Consider the following 20,039-nt stretch of genomic DNA (forward strand, 5'->3'; position numbering starts at 1 on the left):
CTATAAAATAAATCTCTAGTGGGATTTGAAGAAGGAGGTTCCAGCACGCAAACCCAAGAATATTAATTAACTGGAGGCCATTGCACATTTCTCTGGATCACTGCCAGAAACCAATGTCTGGCTATGCATCTCATTTGCAGCAGATCATAACAGCAAAAAGATGCTAAGTATTAAGATGCTAGTCACGAAGAGGTTCAATAATTTTGAGACTGGAGAAGTAATTTGAAGCATTCACTTTGTTGAGCTATTTCAATTGCTTTTGTTTGATTTGTTCATTGCAAACAGCTGAAAGTAAACTTTCAATGGGGGTTGAATCATTTTTTTATTTGTTTTTGTAATTCTTTATTTTTGGAGTGCAGTGTTACATACAGGAGTAAGCAAAGGTTCACAAAAAGAGATATGTTGTGTTAACAAGATGCATGTGGGTATGCTTAGTCTTGGGTTGAATAATTTTAAATACAACTGTATATGCTTTATGTATGTACATACACTTATCAGTTCCCTCTCATGCTGCTAAAAACAGCTCTGATGCGTGGAGGTATGGACTCCACAAAACCTCTGAACGTGTCCTGTGGTTTCTGGCACCTAAACATTAGCAGCATTTAAGTCCTGTTTACCTGTGGAAATTGCAAAATGTAGAAAATTGAATATCCACATTGGGGAGGGAAAAAAAAGAGTAAATAATATATTTGGATATATTTACCTTAGCTATTCTAACGCAAATTTAGCAAGTTTGGCTTTCTGATCAACAGAATATTTACTGTTAAGTGAATAAGCCCCAACGTGAATTTTAGATTCCTGGCAGTCATGATGATGGAAATTCTGCTGAAATCAGTTTCAGTGTTTGGATGCAGGCTGTTTAGAAACTGGATTAAGCTGGGGGGGCGGAGCCAACAGCTGAACTGACTGGTCGCATCTCATGAGAGCTCCGAGGGTTACAGCCACAAATAGAGCAAAATTCGACTATTTCACCCCCCAAAAGGCTACCAAAGCTAACATGCTGCTGCAGACGCACTATTGGGCAGAAAAAACAAAAAAACAAAACCTGACATGCCCCGGCCGGGCGCTAGCATAGGGGATCTATGGCGGCGAGCACGTGGCGCTCTGGAGCCAGACTTGGACGCCTACATGGAAGGCTTAGACGACTCCGACGAAGGACTCTCTGACCCTGAAGAAGCCTGCCCGCCCGCAATGCACAGCCCACCGCAGCCTCAACCGAAGCCAGACACTGCCCCGGTCACTAAGGCAGACAGACATGGCCGAAATTAAAAAAGACATTCAGGGCCTAACGCACCGCATGAGCACCGTGGAACAAGACTGCCGCAACCACTCGAGGCTAGTGACCACGCTCCAACAGGAGGTGAAAACGCTACACATACAGCACCTGCGAATGGAGCAGCATATGGCGGCACTGGAAGACTCACGCCGAGCCCAAAACATAAAGATAAGAGGCATTGCGGAGACGGTCCCAGAGTCCGAACTTCCTCACCTCATGCGGTGCCTAATCGGCAAACTACTCCCGCCGAAGCAGGCCAAAGGAGTGGTGCTGGACGGCCTGTTCAGAATCCCGAAACCACCCACAGCCCCTCAGTCAGCACCCAGAGACTTAATCGTCAAATTTCAAAAGCGACAAGACAAGATGGCAGTGATGACCGCCGCCAGAGGTAACACACCCCTCCTCTTCGAAAATATGGCCCTTTCGCTATACGCAGATCTCTCCAGGGGGACTGTGGCCTGGCGCGCAACTCTGAGGCCTTTTACCACTTTGCTCCGCGCACATAACGTTACATACCAATGGCGCTTCCCACACAAGCTCCAGGTGATCCAGGACGGAAAAACTTACCTTATAAGGGACTTACAGGAGGCGAAGACGCATCTCGTCCCTTTGGGCCTCCCTCCGGACTCGCTACAACAACCCTGCATACCATCCACACCCCACGAATGGAACCCGGCCACCGCAGAGACTTTTGTCCCTAGAGGAATGGCCTGCGCTGCACGGACTGCGGTCCCTACCTGAATGCCCCTAACGGGAGCACCTACTAAACATGACTGTTGTACTACCGTTCAAAAGTTTTGTTGCCATATTGTACATACATGTTTTATTAACGATAATGCTTTGCTCCCTAGATGCGGAGACACCCGCACTCATAAGTCATGGATCACAATGTGACGGTTAACAACATCTACCCTAACAGAACCCCCCCCAATAGTGGGAACATCCAGGCCACCGGAGAGGACGAGCCACCCCTACTCCCCCTGCACATAGTGACACTGGCACCAGCTACAGAAGTGGGTCCCAACATCGGGTAAAGGGCCATTCCCGACCAGCACCTAGGCTGCTAGCACGGGGAGTCTCATTACCCCCATTCTGTACATACGGGCCCAAGGTAGGGCACCCCCCTTGGTAGTAATCCCCCTGAGTGCCGCACCACACCTGTATTGCACCGCCCCGCACATACCACACGGAACGTCTCCCTAAAGCCCACACAAATTCACTATCTGGACTTAAACTTCCGTACCAGGCACCAACGCATCGCCATACCTGGCCTTTAATACCCATGCACAGATATATCACTTAACCAAGCTCCGGCTCAGGGGGGGCCTCTATGCCCAACATCGAAGTAATACCTCAGATAACCTAGAGACTGCACGACTCTGTAGTTAAAACTGCATTTCTTTTTTAAATGTTAGCCTGCATGCCACACACACTGACACACCCACAGTTGGCTCTCAAATTTACTGTATAAGATTTAAAACGTTATGTGCAGGACAATCCTTACTGGCATTTCTCCTCTGTTGTTGCGGACCTTGCATACTGTTCTCCGTATTTTGTTTAGTAATTCAGCTCATTATTTCGTTTACTAGCTAAGCCTTAGCCTTGCTTACTCAACTTCTTTACATGAAACAGATTGTCCTGGCACTATAATAGAACCAAAGAGACCAGAGTGTCAGCTAATATCCAAAAGGGGGGCCTCCAAGGAGGGAAAAAACGACAGCTCAGTCTTGCAACTCTCCTTTTACTCATGTTCCTCTTTAGTACAGATGATTTGTTCTATAAATGGGCATAAACATTACTCTAAGTCTGGACAAGCCTGCCTACTCATAATCACTTATATTTTCATTTTATCACCTATTAAGTCTTAAGCATACTCACTATCCTAACAAGCATACTGTAGTCTAACTACTGTACAATGAACCAAGCAAATGTTTCTTGTTGATATTGTGAAGCTCAAACTATAACCTTGTTTACCTAGCTACGTTAAAAAAACATAAAAAAGTGCCATGTTTCTCTATACTGCCATGTGATTAAGCATGTATACAATTCAGATTGCGCTAGCTGTTGTGGCAGTGCCAATCTGCATGTATGATCTTTGCACGGAAAAAAAAAAGAATTAAAAAAAAAAAAAAAAGAAACTGGATTAAGCTTAAATTTCAAAATAAATACATGTTTGGGAATGTGACATGTTTCACCTCATTGGTTCTCGTTTTTGTTATAAGTGTGCACCATGGAGAAAGTGCTAGGATGCTTTACTAATATGCCTATAGTATGTCAAATAATTTTAAGGGGACTACTTTTTCATACTTGGGAAAAATAGCAACATCTTCCTAGCAAGAAAGTGAGATAGAGAGCTAGTGGGATAAAACGGGAGAATGTGTTTTGTCATTCACTTCAGTCAGAGGGAAATGTGAAGTCAAAGGAAAGCAGGTAATTTAACCTCTTGGTGACAAAAGACATATAGAGTACTTCTTGGTTGTCTTTGTAGTTGGTGACAAATAAATGCTCTACTATGTAGTTTGTAGAAGACAAATGCCACAGGTAGTAAGACCACAGTCAATCAGGACTTCCACAGCATATACATTCTACATTTAAAAGGGCAGCATGTTCATGTGCTGCCAATAAGCATGATGAAATTAAATTATGTATTTCCAGGAAGATATGGTGGATATGGCAACCCTATATTTATTTTGATACTAATGGAAGACAGTGCCATGTATATAGAAACAGCAAAGCTTGATTAAAGGGCCAGTGTAGTCACTATAACCATTTCATTCCCAAGAATTGGCCCTAGTTCCTGGAGTATCCTAGCACTGTCCCTCCTTTCAGTGTTAAACGTATTCAGTATCCTTCTCTCTTTATTACCTATGCATTAGTAAGTGTATGTAGTTCACCTTTGAGAGATCAGAGGATACGTTTAGCCCGTCTATTCAGGAGTGTAAATAATATATGTATATATATTTTCTTGAGTTTGTTTATTTTAGGTCCTTAGCACAGTAAAGACCATTTATTTAGTTAATTTTCCTTTTTGTTTGTTCATTGTTTCATCCTCTTATAGGCCCAACACTACTGGCCCTTTGTTTGCACTAGTGTTACAAGTTTTGCTTTTTGATCTTTTAGTTTATTTAAGTATATTCTCCTACTATGTTTTAATGCATTATAAAAATATTACTGTTCTTTTGCTAAGTGCATAGAAAATAAATAGTTAACACAGACCTTACATTCTAAAACACGGAAGCTCTCCTTAAAAATAATAAAAAGTGCAAGGAAAAAAAAAAATACAGCGAAGTAAACAAATAGCAAAACACATAAGAAAAATAGTTTTATTGTTCTCTTTTAATGTGACAGAATACACATTAAATTCATTAGGCAGGGGGGTAAAAATGTGATAGGAAAAACAGCCACAGCATACAAACACTGAACAAAATAAATAGTACATAGCCTTGAAGATTCACACCATAACAAAAACAATTAAAACATGAGAATAAAGTATTGCATAAAATGAATAGTTAAAAAGTTACCGCTACAAAACATTTAAGGAAAAAAATAGAAAGAAGAAAAAAAAAAAACACAAAAAAAAAGACAATTTGACAGATGTCTCCGTTCAACAAAAGTACCATCCATTATCTAAACACAGCAAAATTATTATTTGCATTTCCTGTTACTGTAAATTATGATTACAGCCTTTGCACAACAGAACATAAAGCATTAAATTCCAGCACATTATCACTCAGCACAGATACTACTTTCTCATATATACAGTTTTTTACTGGATGTTTTTATGTGCCATTTTAGACAATATTTACAACTTTGGTTTGAGCGTTGTGGAAGGGAGTAATCTTATCCTATAAATGGATACCATACAGGATCACAGTTGCCCCCAAACCTAATATTTATCAACAAACCTGTGGCAAAATTCTCAACATAATTTATTTTATGGTTCCCATTGCAACTATACAGCATTCGGCCCAGAATTGCACCGGTTTTGTCTTGCTAAATATGACATCAAGAGACCCTCACCTGATGTCAAGGTAACACATTATTTATTGTTTTAACTAAAGCATGCTTGTCATATTTAAGGACAGTTTGAGTTTGAACCAGGGCATCATATGCAAAAAAGTTAATAATTATGCAATGATACTGTTATTTTTTTGTATTATTATTATTGGAGGATGCATACCTAGCAAGTCCAAAATAAACTTTTAAAGGAAGGGGAAAAAAAAATATCTAAATTTCAAAAGGCTGAAAATTATTATTTTTTTAATAGACCTTTAATACAAGGTACTATTCTGATGGAGTAAATCATCAGTCCAATTAGAATCTTAAAAATTAGAAGGCTATAAAATTATTTAATGTACTCGGATATCACTGTGTGAAGTGAATCTCCTGTGCCTTTGTAGGTGTGCCTCTTTTAAGCCCCCGTAACTGCTACAGCAGGTACTAATTCGCTACATCACAGCTCTGGGCTGATAGACTCCTGCGAATCAACCTCAGGGAACCACTTGTACACACCATTACAACCCCATTTAACATTTTTCCCTTCCCTTAGCTTACCAGGGTGCCCTGCTGAGTGAGCCACGCAAATTCTGAAAATTACCGCCATAAGCACAGAACAGTGTTGGCGAACCGGTTCAAGGCTCACCACCATTCCAGGGTTTAAGCATTTCCCTTTTCAGTTCCAATGGGGGTACTGACAAAACCTGGACTGCTGGTGTCTGTAGATGACTGGGAAAAACTACCAAGGGAACATCAACAGTTACCATCACAGACTTTTGGAATGAATGTGCCCCTAATATCTGTAGACATGGATACAATGCATAATGACGTAGCTTGGTCAAGCTTACAGTATTATTCATTTTTTCCCTTCATATGCAAACTAAATTGTTAGCATGTGTCACATAGTCTAATTTAAGATTGTAAATACAAAAATAAAAAAGGGGAAAATAATAATAGAGTTGAAAAATCAAGTATTAAGTAGGATATTTAAATAGCAATTGTAAGGTGCCTTAAAGCTTAAAGGACCACTATAGTGCAAGGAAAACAAACCCGTTTTCCTGGCACAATATGGTCTTTAGGTTCCCCCCACCCTCAGGGTCCCACTCCCGCCGGGCTGAAGGGGGAGGAAGGGGTTAAACGCTTACCTTTCTCCAGCGCCGGGCTCCCTCGGCGCTGGGGAACTCTCCTCCCTCTTCCGACGTCAGCGCTGAATACGCATGCGCGGCAAGAGCCGCGCGCGCATTCAGTCCATAGGAAAGCATTTCTCAATGCTTTCCTATGGACGTAAGCGTCTTCTCACTGATTTTCACAGTGAGAAGCGCGGAAGCGCCTCTAGTGGCTGTCTCATTGACAGCCACTAGAGGATGGATTAACCCTAGTGTAAACATAGCAGTTTCTCTGAAACTGCTATGTTTACAGTTGCAGGGTTAACCCTTGATGGACCTGGCACCCAGACCACTTCATTGAGCTGAAGTGGTCTGGGTGCCTATAGTGGTCCTTTAATAATAGCTTGCATAATAGATATGTTAAATAACAATACCAGGGTACAAACAAAAAAAGAAAAAACAAAAAAAAACTTTCTGTACTGCTATAATTAAAATCTTCATTACAAGGGTAAAGAGAACTTAGTACGTTCTTGTGCTTGATGGGAAAATATAGCCTTGTATTCTAAATACATCACAGCAGCAATATTAGGATCAATAAAACTGACAAGTACTTATTGCAATATCTTACGTGTGTTCTAAAAATAGTAATAAAGAATAGTGTTGATGAAAATAGCATTTTTCTCTTTGTACTACATAATTTAAATATAAACACAATCAGTGCAAAATCTTTTTTTTCTTTTTTCATTTTACTAGTTAAACAGAGTCAAACTTCGGTCATACATAGGTATTCATTTGCAGTTCTCCTGAAGTTGTAAGTGAACAACACATTAGACTTGTGCGTTCGTTTTCAGCTGAATTTGCAATTTAGGCCAATCAATGGGTTGTCTGAGTCCCGTAAATCCAAAGCACCATGTGGACATAAAATCAAACAATAATATAGCAAATATGTGCACAATGTGGAAAAGAGTCAATAAGAAGCTCTATACACCTCAAAGTGGTGCCCCCTATACCACTTTAAAATCAACAATATACGTACATAAACAAGATGGAGCTTCTTAAAATGGCAGTATAACAGATATTCTGTAAAATAGAATGTATACCATAGTGCAATACAGTAATGCAAATAAAATAAGGGATATACACACACAATAAAATATCACTCACAAGCCTGGAGTCATAATCTCATATGACTCGGATGGTATGCACCCTTGGACCATTACAGGATGTCCAGATCCTTCTTTCATACAGGATTCTGTTTGTTGTCACCTTTAACCAGCTCACAGACAAGAAATGCCAGGTCCGCAGTGTGTTTCCAAAAGGATGGTGCTTTATTTTCAAATTAAAAAACTTGGATAAAACGTAGTAAATTAAAATATAACAATTCAAATGTTAATAGGGCTATATAGTCCTTTTAAAAAAAAAAAAAAAAATTTGCAAAAACGCGTTTCGCCTGGTATAGCCAACTGAAGAAGCCTGTTGTACCAGGCGAAACGCGTTTTGGCGATTTTTTAAAGGACTATATAGCCCTATTAACATTTGAATTGTTATATTTTAATTTACTACTTTTTATCCAAGTTTTTTTAATTTGAAAATAAAGCACCATCCTTTTGGAAACACGCTGCTGACCTGGCATTTTTTGTTTGTGAGCTGGTTAAAGGTGACAACAAACAGAATCCTGTATGAAATTAGGATCTGGACATCCTGTAATGGTCCAAGGGCGCATACCATCCGAGTCATATGAGATTATGACTCCAGGCTTGTGAGTGATATTTTATTGTGTGTATATCCCTTATTTTATTTGCATTACTGTATTGCACTATGGTATACATTCTATTTTACAGAATATCTGTTATACTGCCATTTTAAGAAGCTCCATCTTGTTTATGTACGTATAAAATCAAACAAACCTTTTGCACAAAAGGAGGAGCATGTGCACTTGATTCGGGATTTGTAGTTCCGTCCATGGCGCGCAAAAAATAAATAAATAAATAGATGATTGATGGGGAAAATGATGATTGAGGTTAGAGGACAGCCACTAATTGTTAATTTTAATCAGTGATCAAGTAAGAAGGGACCAATATTGGGGAAAAAAGAGGCACAGTAAAAAATATTTATATATTTCATTTTTCATCACCACTGGTTACTTTTTCTCACTTAATCTATGAACCAAATGGTGTGAAAATGTGTCTATCAGTGTCATGCAAAATATATATATATATTACAGTATACAGATTGCCCCATTTTAGTGCCTTTTCAGGTTTGTCCAAATCTTTTCCTTTGACAATATTTGGATGAGCCGAACCATATATTGGACTATCCAAAATAGTTATTTACTTTTTCCCCCCAGACGAAGTGATTCAGCCATACTACATTTATCAGCCACGCACAAGTCTAACACATCACTTAAGTTAATGGACTTGACTTTTGCCTTTAGGTTCTAACAAACCTTTTTTCTCAAGTTACTTGTTCCTATATCCATTCATTTTAATACAATATTTACTAACAAGATGTATTAGTGGTATTTCGGAATAATGACAGCTAAACCACATTTCAGAATATAATGGCAGTTCTATCACTAATTAGCCTTGTATTTAGAGGCATCCCGTGGTTCACTGCTTGGATTGCTCCAGTCATCAGCTTCAGCTGCATTCTTGTAATGTCTCCATGCTGACTTGTTGAATACTGGGAGTCTTTCAAATGATTCACTAGATACGGCCTAAAAAGATTTAGAGTTGTGTTAAAATCAATTAGAATTCTCAGAAAAAAAAGAAATCATGAAGGAAAAAAAAGTAGATTTACTATAAGGAAAAAAAATAATGAAATATTTAACTTATTTAAAATTAGATTATCACATTAAAATACATGACAGTGGTTCTTACATAGGGCTTTTGATAGGTGGGAGCCCCTCTAAAGACCCAGGTCTAAATTTAGCCATTTATTACTATTAGTCCAGAGTCACCGATTATGTGCCTGGCCAGAACAGGTGGCTCAGAGCTCACAGTAATAAATGGCAAAATTCTGAAATAAATGGGTACAGGGGGCATCAGCTTGGAGCAGAATGTCGGTAGGCTCCAGTAAGCTGTGGCTGTTTAGAGTGTTGTTGTGGGTTACCATGCCAAAACTGAACTGCCAGTGCTTGCGTGAAAAACCTACGACATACTGCGTGCACCAGGCTTATGTGCAGAGCAGATACACTGGACTACCAGGGAAACGAACATAGTTAAAGCCCTGATATGTAAATGTGTGCATTGGTGAGTGTGTAAATGTGTAATAGAGTCTGTATGTGTATATCTGTGAGTATATGTATATATATATATATATATATATATATATATATATATATATATATATATATATATATATGAGTCTTTGAGTGTGTATAGGTGTAATAGTGTGTCTATCTGTAAGGGAAATAGCTAGTGTGTTTGTGGATGTTTGAGTGTATATAAGTGTAATAGTGTGTGTATCTCTCGGTGAGTGTGTATATGAGCAATATTGTTTGTATCTGTTTAACAGTTAGTGTTAATCTGTGAGTGTATATATAAATATATATATATGTGTGTGTATAAATAACAGTGTGTGTATGTACATGTGTAACTGTGTGTACTTGTGAGTATATGAAGTATATGATTGTGAATATTTGTAACTGTGTGTGCATTTGTAACATTGATAATGTGTGTTTAAGCCAGTGCTTGATTGTGTGCCTTATGGTACTTTACTAAATGGCAGAGAATTGAGCATAGACACTGCAGACGCGTGATCAATACACCAAAACTGCTTCATTAAGCTAAAGTTGTTTTAATACCTATAGTATGCTAATGTAGGAAACCAAAGAGGACATGATTCTACAGTTAGAATTTCACAAGACAATACCTTAAGGCAGATGACAGCATCAGTTCCAACCCCTTCCATGGAACAAAGGTTAAGGTCTCCTTGAAAATAGCGGGCATATAAACGGGAGATAGGCAGGCCATAACCAAATCCAGCCTGAAAGAAAATGCCAAAGGAAATAATTGATAAATACTAGAGAAATAGGATAATCAATATTTGCAAATAACTTGGTACATGACAGCAAGACACTTAACAAGACTAGAAGTAAAATCCATTCATTAAATTGGCTCTGTCCCTTTCAGGGCCTTTGTAGATTTTGGTGACATGCCTTCTTAGTGTAAGGTGGACTGGAGGAAACTAGAATGAGAGAGTGATACCTCTAGTGATTTCTGCTGGTAATTTACCAAAGTTGACATGTGAAGCTCAGCTTTTTTTTTTTTGTCAATCTATGCAGTGTTTACATTACAGCCTCGTGATAACTTCACTGGCCACTCCTTAGATAGCTGTTAGAGATCCTTCCTGGGTCATGGCTCCCTAAAATGCATCCAAACATTCAGTGTCTCCTCCCTCTGCATGCAGACACTGAACTTTCCTCATAAAGATTCATTGATTCAATTCATCTCTATAAGGAGATGCTGATTGGCTAGGGCTGTGTTTGAATTGTGCTGGCTCTGCCCCTGATCTGCCTCCTTGTCAGTCTTAGCCAATCCTATGGCATTGTGATTGGATCAGGCTACCACTTCTGCTGATGTCAGCAGTCAGTGGGCAGGTCTAAAGGAAACCGGGACAAAGCCAGCAGCTTCATGCTTGGATACAAGTAAGATTTTACTATATTTAGGGAGGCATGAGGGGCCCAGGGTAGCTAGATGGTTGTTTTAACCCTACAGGGTCAGGAGTACATGTTTGTGTTCCTGACCCTATAGTGCTCCTTTAATAGATTAGGACTTCTTTTAGTCTAGTTCTTACTCTTTAAATAAATCAATAGTCAAGTCGCAAATCACTATTATAGATAACAAAAAAAGAAAAGAGTTCGCTCATACAGTGCTCAAACCAAGCTCAGCTGTGGTGCTTATTAAGTTCCTCCCTAGTGCTTCATTAATATTATCTAAATTTTTATATACATTTAATAGTAATTGTAATCCCACCATAAGGTCTCCTAATCATAGCAAATAATCCCACCTACTTCCCTTACCCAGAGTTCCAATAAGTAATCCAGGGTTCCCATATTTGTAGATCTTTGTTTTTTTATTATTTGTAATTCTTCAGTAACTCTTGTGTTCTCAACTCTATCTTTCCATTGAACCACAGTTGGTGTTTTACCAAAGTGTAGGTATTAGGGCATTCGCTTCATTTAGTAAAAACCATAAGAGTTTCTGCTTAGTGATATTTAAGAAGGAGTTTGGCAAACCCAACAATATCTGAGACGGAGACAGACTAAAGGGTAAGGGTAAAACCTGTTTAGATAGTAAATAACTTGTTGCCAGTATACTTGAAATTTGGTGCAGAACCACCAAATATGTTCATACGTGCCTATTTCCTGTCCACACCTCCAACACTCCTTATCTAAATTTGGAAAATCTGAGTTCAGTTGTGCCGGTATTTTATACCAACGTATTACTCTTTTATAGAATGTTTCCCTTTTGGCTTGACTTACCGCAATTTGCATTACTCTTTGAAAAATAGAAGACCAATCTTTAATTGTGATGTGTATATGGAGGTTTGCTGCCCACTTTTTTTGAAAATTCTTTAATATTTCTTCAAAACAATGTTTCAATCACACTAATTAGTGTATGCTTTACAATAAACCTGACACATGTAGAACTATGCTCTAGGACTAAATTATAAAACTGTAATGATTTTACATGTATTTATGTCGGGTATGCATTCAACATTTAATTAACATAAAGTGTTCTAATAAGATAACACGTCAAGAAACAAAAATAAACAGGACTGGCATTTACTGTTGCCACACATCTTTACATTCAAGCCAATACAAAATAATATGTCTAATTATTACCAAGAGCATCTGTCCAAATAGATGAGACATTATTTAAGCCTGCTCTGCCCATTGTGTTTAAGCAGGTAAACGAAGAAAGAATCGGTTTAGCGTTTACGTTTTTTACAATGGGTAATGTGATTACATCTGAGAGCAACGTGCCCTAATGAATAATACAAAGAGCTGAGTTTGAAGGGATGGATACGTGGCACAAATCAGTAGCATATAAAACAACACAGCATTGTGACACCCATTTTAAAAAGCTTGCCAAAAATCCCACTTACCAATGGGACAGCGCTGCTTGGCTCCAAACTGGGCCTTGGTGCGGTTGAATACATGTAGTGAAAAAGTCGCTCAATCTTCCTCAGTGGTACTCCACCTCCCAGATCACTTATCTAGAAATAATAAAAATACAATTGCAATAGTTGGCATTGGAGGGTGTTAACACATCCTATTTCTTATTTTGTAAATAAAGTCTATCCTGCTATATTACAGTTGACAAATATAAGTGTTTTTTTGTTTTGTTTTGTTTTTTTAAAAAGAGGTCAGAATCATGAAATTAAAATTACCTTGATAGACAAATCTTCTTTTCCCATTGTGACCAATGTCTTAATAGGTGGCAGCCTATCCATTTGGTGTTCATACCGTTCAACGGTTGCTCTCATTGAATTCTAAAGTGGAGAAAGAACAATTTGGAGGAGTCCCCTCATTTAACACTGACTTCTCCCCAAGAAAAAAAATATAAACTTGAGAAATAAATTGACACCACAAATGTTGATTGAAAACCTAAAATATGTATTGCTTAATACCTCCAAGCCAATTATATGTGTAGTGTGATAGCAAGAGACCATAATTTTCACCCTTAAACATGATGAGAAACAGAACACAGCCAGTGCAGAGTGTACAACAACACATACATAACACTAATAAACCCTACTTGGAAATGGTACCAGGCAATATATTAACCCTGGTTGGTAGCTTTAGAAGGCATTTACAGTTACAGTCACCCTGAGGCATGATGATAATTGGAGTCCCAGAGCTGAAGCAGAGGAAGCCATGCTTTAGAACAGTTATCCACATCTCTAGTATTGAGATATGTCCCACAACTCCGTCAGCTATGCTGTTCTCTTTGATCCAACACAAGAATATCCTTACTAGAAAAGGTTTCCGTTGCCTTTCCTGGCATCTCCGTAGTTACAGCACAGCACAACTGAACTCAAGTCTTCTCTGAGTCAAAATTACTACTTTCCGTTACTATGATTACTAATTATAAAACTAAAATAACAAGGTAATAGGCTTAACATCTGAATAAAGTAGCTATTTAAATGCCCAATTATTAATAAAATTGTTGCTTGAGGACTACACGTAAGAAGGCACCACAATATATCATTGTGGAAGCTGCCAATCTTTCCTTATGAAATGAAACGCTCGCTGCTTTTCACCTCCCAAGTAGCGTTATCCCTCATTATATCAGTAAATTGCTCTGTAACCGTGTTGAACTGTCGCCAAGCTCTGGATAGTGATACTAATAATTCTGAACAATTATGGCACGGCATTTTATCCAATCTGGATTCCAATACACACGGTTATTATTAATTGAGAAAGGGCTTTATGTGGCTACATCGAGAAAAACAGTTTTGTCAGTTAATTGAAATACTTGCAAGGTATAATCAAAGAAACTTTCCTAAATAGATTGGTTTCCCATTAGAACCAGCGTATCTTGCTATTCTTATTAACCAATTCATTCTCTTATACATGAAAACCATGAACTTGTCACATTGAAATTAGTTTAGATTGTACCAAATATGTTTAATAACGGTATTTCAGAGGGCTTCTTTGTAAATTTAGTCTTACAATTAAGTTTTATAGGTTTTCATAGTAAATTATTTAAAATAGATATTTGGATCAAGTTGTGGATGAAAAATAACTTAAAGTCAGGAACGAGTAGTAATGGTTGCTAGTTAAAGTAGACATCAGAGAAACAAACACATTAGTTTGGCCTTACAGCTGAACGCAGAAAATAAATGAGAGGCATTGCTTGGGACATACATATTGGAAGAAATCTGCTGGCTAGGGGTTTATGGAATGTCAAAGACATATTGGAAGAGGTCTGCTGGGGAGGGGTTTATGGAATGTCAAAGAATTGGCTGATAAAAATGAGACTTTTAGGAATTAAAAAGATGATTGTTTTTTTTATAAACTCATAATTAAGTTGTATCTGTTTTTAAACTTGTCCTATGCTTTAGTTATGATTATCTTTTTGTTGAGTTTGCCTACACCTATTCACCACAAAAGACAAATTACAAACAAATACGTCTGTATTTTAGATTAATGATATTTACATTTATTTCGTTTTTATATACTATTTAAAGCCACACATTGGAGATGTAGGTATATATTTTTTAAAGAAAGCATTATTACATCCTTATAGAAACATATTACAGAATATGTTCTCCATTTTTTCAGTAATATTAATCGGAACACATTCTCTTGTTTGCTGCAGTGAAATGCAAATCACAGTATAGCCAAATGTCTCCTACAATTATTTGGATAAAAGAATGATAAAAAACTCCCTTTTTTTCTGACCTATTATTATTGTAAGCAAACAAAACACTCACGAAAGGTTTTAAAACTCCTTTACATTTAAATCTCACATCCATCTGGCCTGTAATTCTACATTAAAATCTGCACAGTGAATCATCTGAAGTTTAATAAAAACACACAACAAGCAATAGGATAAGAGATGTTTCAGACTGCCAACATTTCTGCTTAACCTCTCAGTGACAATCACTTTTACAAGAGTATTTTTACAGTAGTGAAATCAGTATTTAATGATGTGAAGTTAGAAGGAAATACAAAACTAAATATATATCAGATTGCAAAAGGCGGCACGCTTTCTGTCTGCTGTACACTGACATGAAATCTTGAAATCACATGGTCATATTTAAGCTATACTGAATAATTTTATATGTAATAAACTAGTTTTCAGACCAAAGGTCCAACTTAAAGGGTCATTCCAATCAAGAAACCGTGTTAAAAAAAACAAAACAGTTATTGGTCAGAGTACGTCTTCCTATACCCCTCCCCACTTAAAAAAAAAATAAAAAAATAAAATGCCTCTGTTCCAGAGCGGAGGCACTTCCATAGGTGGATGGATGGAAGTCAGAGAGAGCAGGCTAAGGTTAGGACATGGGCAGTGTGAAGAAAGGGGCTGTGTTACCATTGGCTAGCTGCCATCAATATGAAGTGTGTGCTGGCATCAGACAAAATATTTGCACAAAATTCACAGTACTCTTCTTCCGGGCTGGCTAATTACATCAATATGACACGGCTAGAGGTGGAATTACATCTCTGGCAGCAGAGAGGTACAACTCTGTATGTGCAGCACTACATAGGGAAATGCTGCACATACATAGTCCAGGCACCATGACCACTTCAAATCATTAAAGTGGTCATTGAGTTTGGGTAAAGACCAGAATGTTGTCAAAAAATTATTTTATCACTCATTCTTGAGTGGTTAGGAGTCCTATAAATAAAACATTGTGAATCAAGAAATGTACTAATTAACCTGAACAATGTGGACCTGTGCTATTTCCTTTAATCATTCCTCCCAGTTTGTTTTGGAGTGGCAATAATCAGTAGCCATGAGCAAACATCAGATAATGATTGTTGCTTTTAGAATAAGCAGACTTAAGACCATTTTATATGAACTAGCCCTGTACAGCACCGAATGATATAATGTAACCAAGCATACAAATAAACCGGTCTGCCTATAAAATAACTTATTATTAACACATACCTTAAACAGCTCAAATAGCATGTGGAAAAGGTGAGAGGGCACATAAACTACCTGAAGGGGTCGACCTGGAGCTTTTGCTGCAAAACAAGAAGGGAAAAATATTATATCAATTTGTAAACACTTATAAACATTTCTATTAGCTAGTCTGTAGACTTATGCACACCATGATATTTAAGAAAGCCAGTGACTTCACAGTTTGGTGGAATTGTATTGTGCCCATATATCACTACCTTGGGTATCCCAGTTTCGAAAGACACCTGAGATAGCCAAAGCTTGTTGGGTAGATGTTGGCAGGTGTATTTTAAGTACAAAATAAAGTTGGAGCTGTAATTTAACTTTAAGGGTTATTCTAAAAATCACCAGAGCACTGCATGATTACAAAACTGGTGGTGCAGAAAATACCATGAGCACCCTCTCAAGTCTGACAAGGTCACTACAACAACTGAAATAAGAAAGTCAATGCAGCTCTAATCCAGCCCATCAGAGCTGTCAATCAGGCAGTCGGAAGACTTACTTGAGTCTGGCCAGTATAAAATCTGACCAAGATTTGTGTTTAACAAGAGAGGACTGAGGCACAAACCATGCATAACCCATTAGCCACAGCTTGTTTAAAAAAAAAAAAAAAAAAAAATCTCTCCCAAACCTGAAGGATCTGCATTAAATACTTTACCATTAAATTCTTCAATTTGCAACTCAGGTGCAGAAAGATAGTACTGCTCACACAGCATCTTTGCAGTTTCATACGCATCTGTTGAAGAAATTAAAAAAAAAAAAAAAAAAAAAACAGACCACTGATTTAGTTTCCTAATCATGGAATCAAAACATCCGCTGATAAAAGCATTTGTACTCATTAGGTTCATAAACCACACATGGTAGCTACAGAAAGACAATGTACATACCCTTTACAACTTCTGGCACATTACAGGCAGGATCAATGCTACCTATATGCTTGGGGTGAGCAGGATTTATGTCGCCTCCAAAAAGAAGAGCTAAAAACAAAATAAACACAGAATAGTATGAAAATCCATCCCAAACATTTATAGTTTTTAACACTATCAATAAAGCAACTTATAGGAACACTACAGTTTTAGGAATACAAACATGAATTCCTAAAGTGTTCTACACCCTATTTAGATTCAAGGACCACCTAAACGAAATTAAAAATAAATTTAAAAAAAAGACGGATTGAATTTCCTTTTTTTCCCCAGCACTGAGACTTCTTGTCCAATTGAATGCTTATCATAGAGAAGCAATGAGGATCGTAACCGTCTAATCAAATTATTCTGATAATGATTCATTGAGATGAAGTGGTCTAGGCGCCTATTGTTCTCCATCGCATATTTACCTAGCCTATACAGAAATCTAAACAGATGAGATTCCATGCTGCCTTATACAATGCCTACTACCATTTCTTACAATACCTTACAGAATGTAAACAAATGTTGCACTCACACTCCATGGCACACAGGTGATTGGGGAAGTCACCCCATCTTCCAGGGGGTGAAAGGGAAAATGTCTAAAACTATTAGATTAGCACACCTTAGAGCTAACATGTTCTGTTTATTTTAGAAGAAACACAAATAAAACAAAAACACAAAACACAAATTCCTGATGCCAAGATGCGAAATGTTTTTTTTATAGCAGATCAGTCAGCAAAGCGAACAGGCTTGAATTTGGTCCTGATGTCAGCTAGACCAAACACCATTGGAAAGTTGAAATGACCGAATGCTTAAAATCCTGCCCGAGCCAAATATAAACTATCTGCAGCACTAGCAAGCAGGAGGAAATTAGAACTTAACATTATTGTTCACAAATTATGTTTCACTTGTTTTCATGCAAGCAAATGTGCATCCTGCCGGATGCACATGGTCTCGCTCCAGTAAAAAATTAAATAAAAAAATAAAAAAAATAAATAAATAAAAGAAATCGGTGCTTTAAGAATCCTTTGTATGAGATACGGATGCAAAGGCATCAATTTTAATTTGGACAATGAATGCATTTTGGCAATTGCTGCAGATGTGCTGAGGCTGCCAGAATTCCGTCAGTGTTCGACTTTAGCAAATATGAGAATTGCCATTGCAGTTGGAATTTGCTTATTTTCACCTGATTTTGTTCATCCAAACAAAACCCTGTGTGACATTCTTTTTTCTCACTATTATCAGCTTGATTTGGGGAGAAGAGATCAGAATGATAATGTATTCATAGACTATATTCATGAACATATAAAATATATTGGTAGTGCTCATCTTCATCTTCCTAAATCCAAGACATATTTATGTATAGAAAATGCAGTAAATGGTCTTAGATATTTAATGAAGATATCTTAAAAAAAATGATTTGGTAGTTTGTTTATTGTTCGCTTAGAATATTTTTTTATCGTGTATAAAAAAAGTGGGAGATAGAAAACACATTTCAAAATCTAAACAGTGTGATTTCATAAAGGCCACTTGTATCATTATAGGAGTATCGCTAAAAGCTACTAGAGCCAAAGCATTACTTTTTGATACGATTATCAATCAATAGCAAAAGAAACTTCTTCCTTTTAAAAGTAGTGTAAAATCACCAATCAAAGGCACTTCAGGGATGACCTTGAACCTCCATCTTCTTTTAAAAGCATCATGCTTCTCACTTACAATGTAAAATAACCTTATAAAATATCCTTACCATTGCTGAACATTTGGTACAATAGGTGTGTGAAAATGTACAGTGTCACCATTTTTAATGGGATGTATGGGCCACTGCTCAACAAAGTGGCTGAGCATTTGGGTTGTACAGGGTTTTACAGTAAGATACTGGCAACTGCTGTTAGAGTGGTGCTGGGCTGCACAACACATTATATATATATATATATATATATATATATATATATATATATATAAAAATAATAAGTAAAAGTCCAAGTAGGACTTCCTGTCTTTGCATCCATTATCAGCCATAAATGCAAAAGCGCATTTGTGTTTCGTAGGCCATAGGATATCTATCTATCTATACCCAATGGCCCTTGAAACACAAATGGGCATTAGCATTAATGGCTCGTAATGGGTGCAAAGAAAGGATTAAAAGTCCCTCTGTTCTTGGACTTTTCTTTATTATTGCTACTTACAGTTTACACTTTGTACAAAGGTTTCCAGAATGTATTGCCAAGGCAAACAGCTAATTCTTTTTTTGTGTTCTGATATATAGCGCTCTCTACTTTTGCCTCAATAGTGGCTATATGTCTAAATGGTAATGTATAAATTGTAGAGATGTTTGTAAAAGTATACTTGCGAATGTTATTCAATTCAGACATATTTCCATACCTGTTATTTTGGCCTAAAAAGTACAATGCATTTTCAATGAACCACTCACAATTAAATGCATTGCTCAACAGCTGCCATTTTTTTTTTACTGTTTCATTTCTGCGACAGAGCTCTGACACTCGGATAGAACACTGGTGACTTACTGTGCTGATTGATGAGCATTCGGAATGAAATTCTATTCATGTAGAACCTGTCCAAAAAATATTGGACATTGCTGCTGACATACGGATCGAAGCCATACTTCTCTTTATACTCAATAACCCCCTGAGCCATTGTGGGTACAACGTCATTGTGTCTATTTCTCACTTGAATAAGAACATTTAAAAAGCTGAAATGAAAGAAGAGGCGATACATTAATTGCAGAACTACTAATTAAACCAATGTAACGTCACATAGCAGACTTCACAAGAGAAGTCAGCGCGCCAATGTATCCTAGCTACCCTTCAGCGTAATCTTACCAGATTGTTCAAAACAAAACAAAATCCCATTGCTTTTAATTGGCATAATTTAACTTGCTAAATCCAGTGCAATTTTCTTTCCCACATTGTACCATGTCAAGACTGATAATATATCCTCATCATCAGAGCAGGAAATTTCCACTCTTTATTAAGTAAAGAAATCACTGTTCTGTATCTATAATTAGACAGAATACTGGCTTTTCTCCGCCTGATTAATGAATTGTAGTATATTTCTCAATGCCTGCTAATAACATCTACTAGCTGTTGAATCACAGGAT

General features: G+C 37.4%; 1 protein-coding gene across 1 annotated transcript in view; it reads right to left on the reverse strand.

Moving 5' to 3' along the window:
* Nucleotides 1–8,275: 8,275 nt before the first annotated feature.
* PDK3 (pyruvate dehydrogenase kinase 3) overlaps nt 8,276–20,039 on the reverse strand; it is a 37,476-nt gene continuing 25,712 nt past the window's right edge. Inside the window, exons 4-11 of the mRNA XM_063444294.1 lie at nt 19,447–19,631; nt 16,904–16,993; nt 16,675–16,752; nt 16,005–16,081; nt 12,775–12,876; nt 12,490–12,600; nt 10,252–10,365; nt 8,276–9,094 (exon numbers count right to left, since the gene is read on the reverse strand). Coding sequence (XP_063300364.1) covers nt 8,954–9,094; nt 10,252–10,365; nt 12,490–12,600; nt 12,775–12,876; nt 16,005–16,081; nt 16,675–16,752; nt 16,904–16,993; nt 19,447–19,631 — 898 coding nt within the window. The 3' untranslated portion in view covers nt 8,276–8,953. The remainder of the gene's footprint in view (nt 9,095–10,251; nt 10,366–12,489; nt 12,601–12,774; nt 12,877–16,004; nt 16,082–16,674; nt 16,753–16,903; nt 16,994–19,446; nt 19,632–20,039) is intronic.

The sequence above is a fragment of the Pelobates fuscus genome, chromosome 1 (assembly GCF_036172605.1).
Source record: "Pelobates fuscus isolate aPelFus1 chromosome 1, aPelFus1.pri, whole genome shotgun sequence".
Classification (NCBI taxonomy): domain Eukaryota; kingdom Metazoa; phylum Chordata; class Amphibia; order Anura; family Pelobatidae; genus Pelobates; species Pelobates fuscus.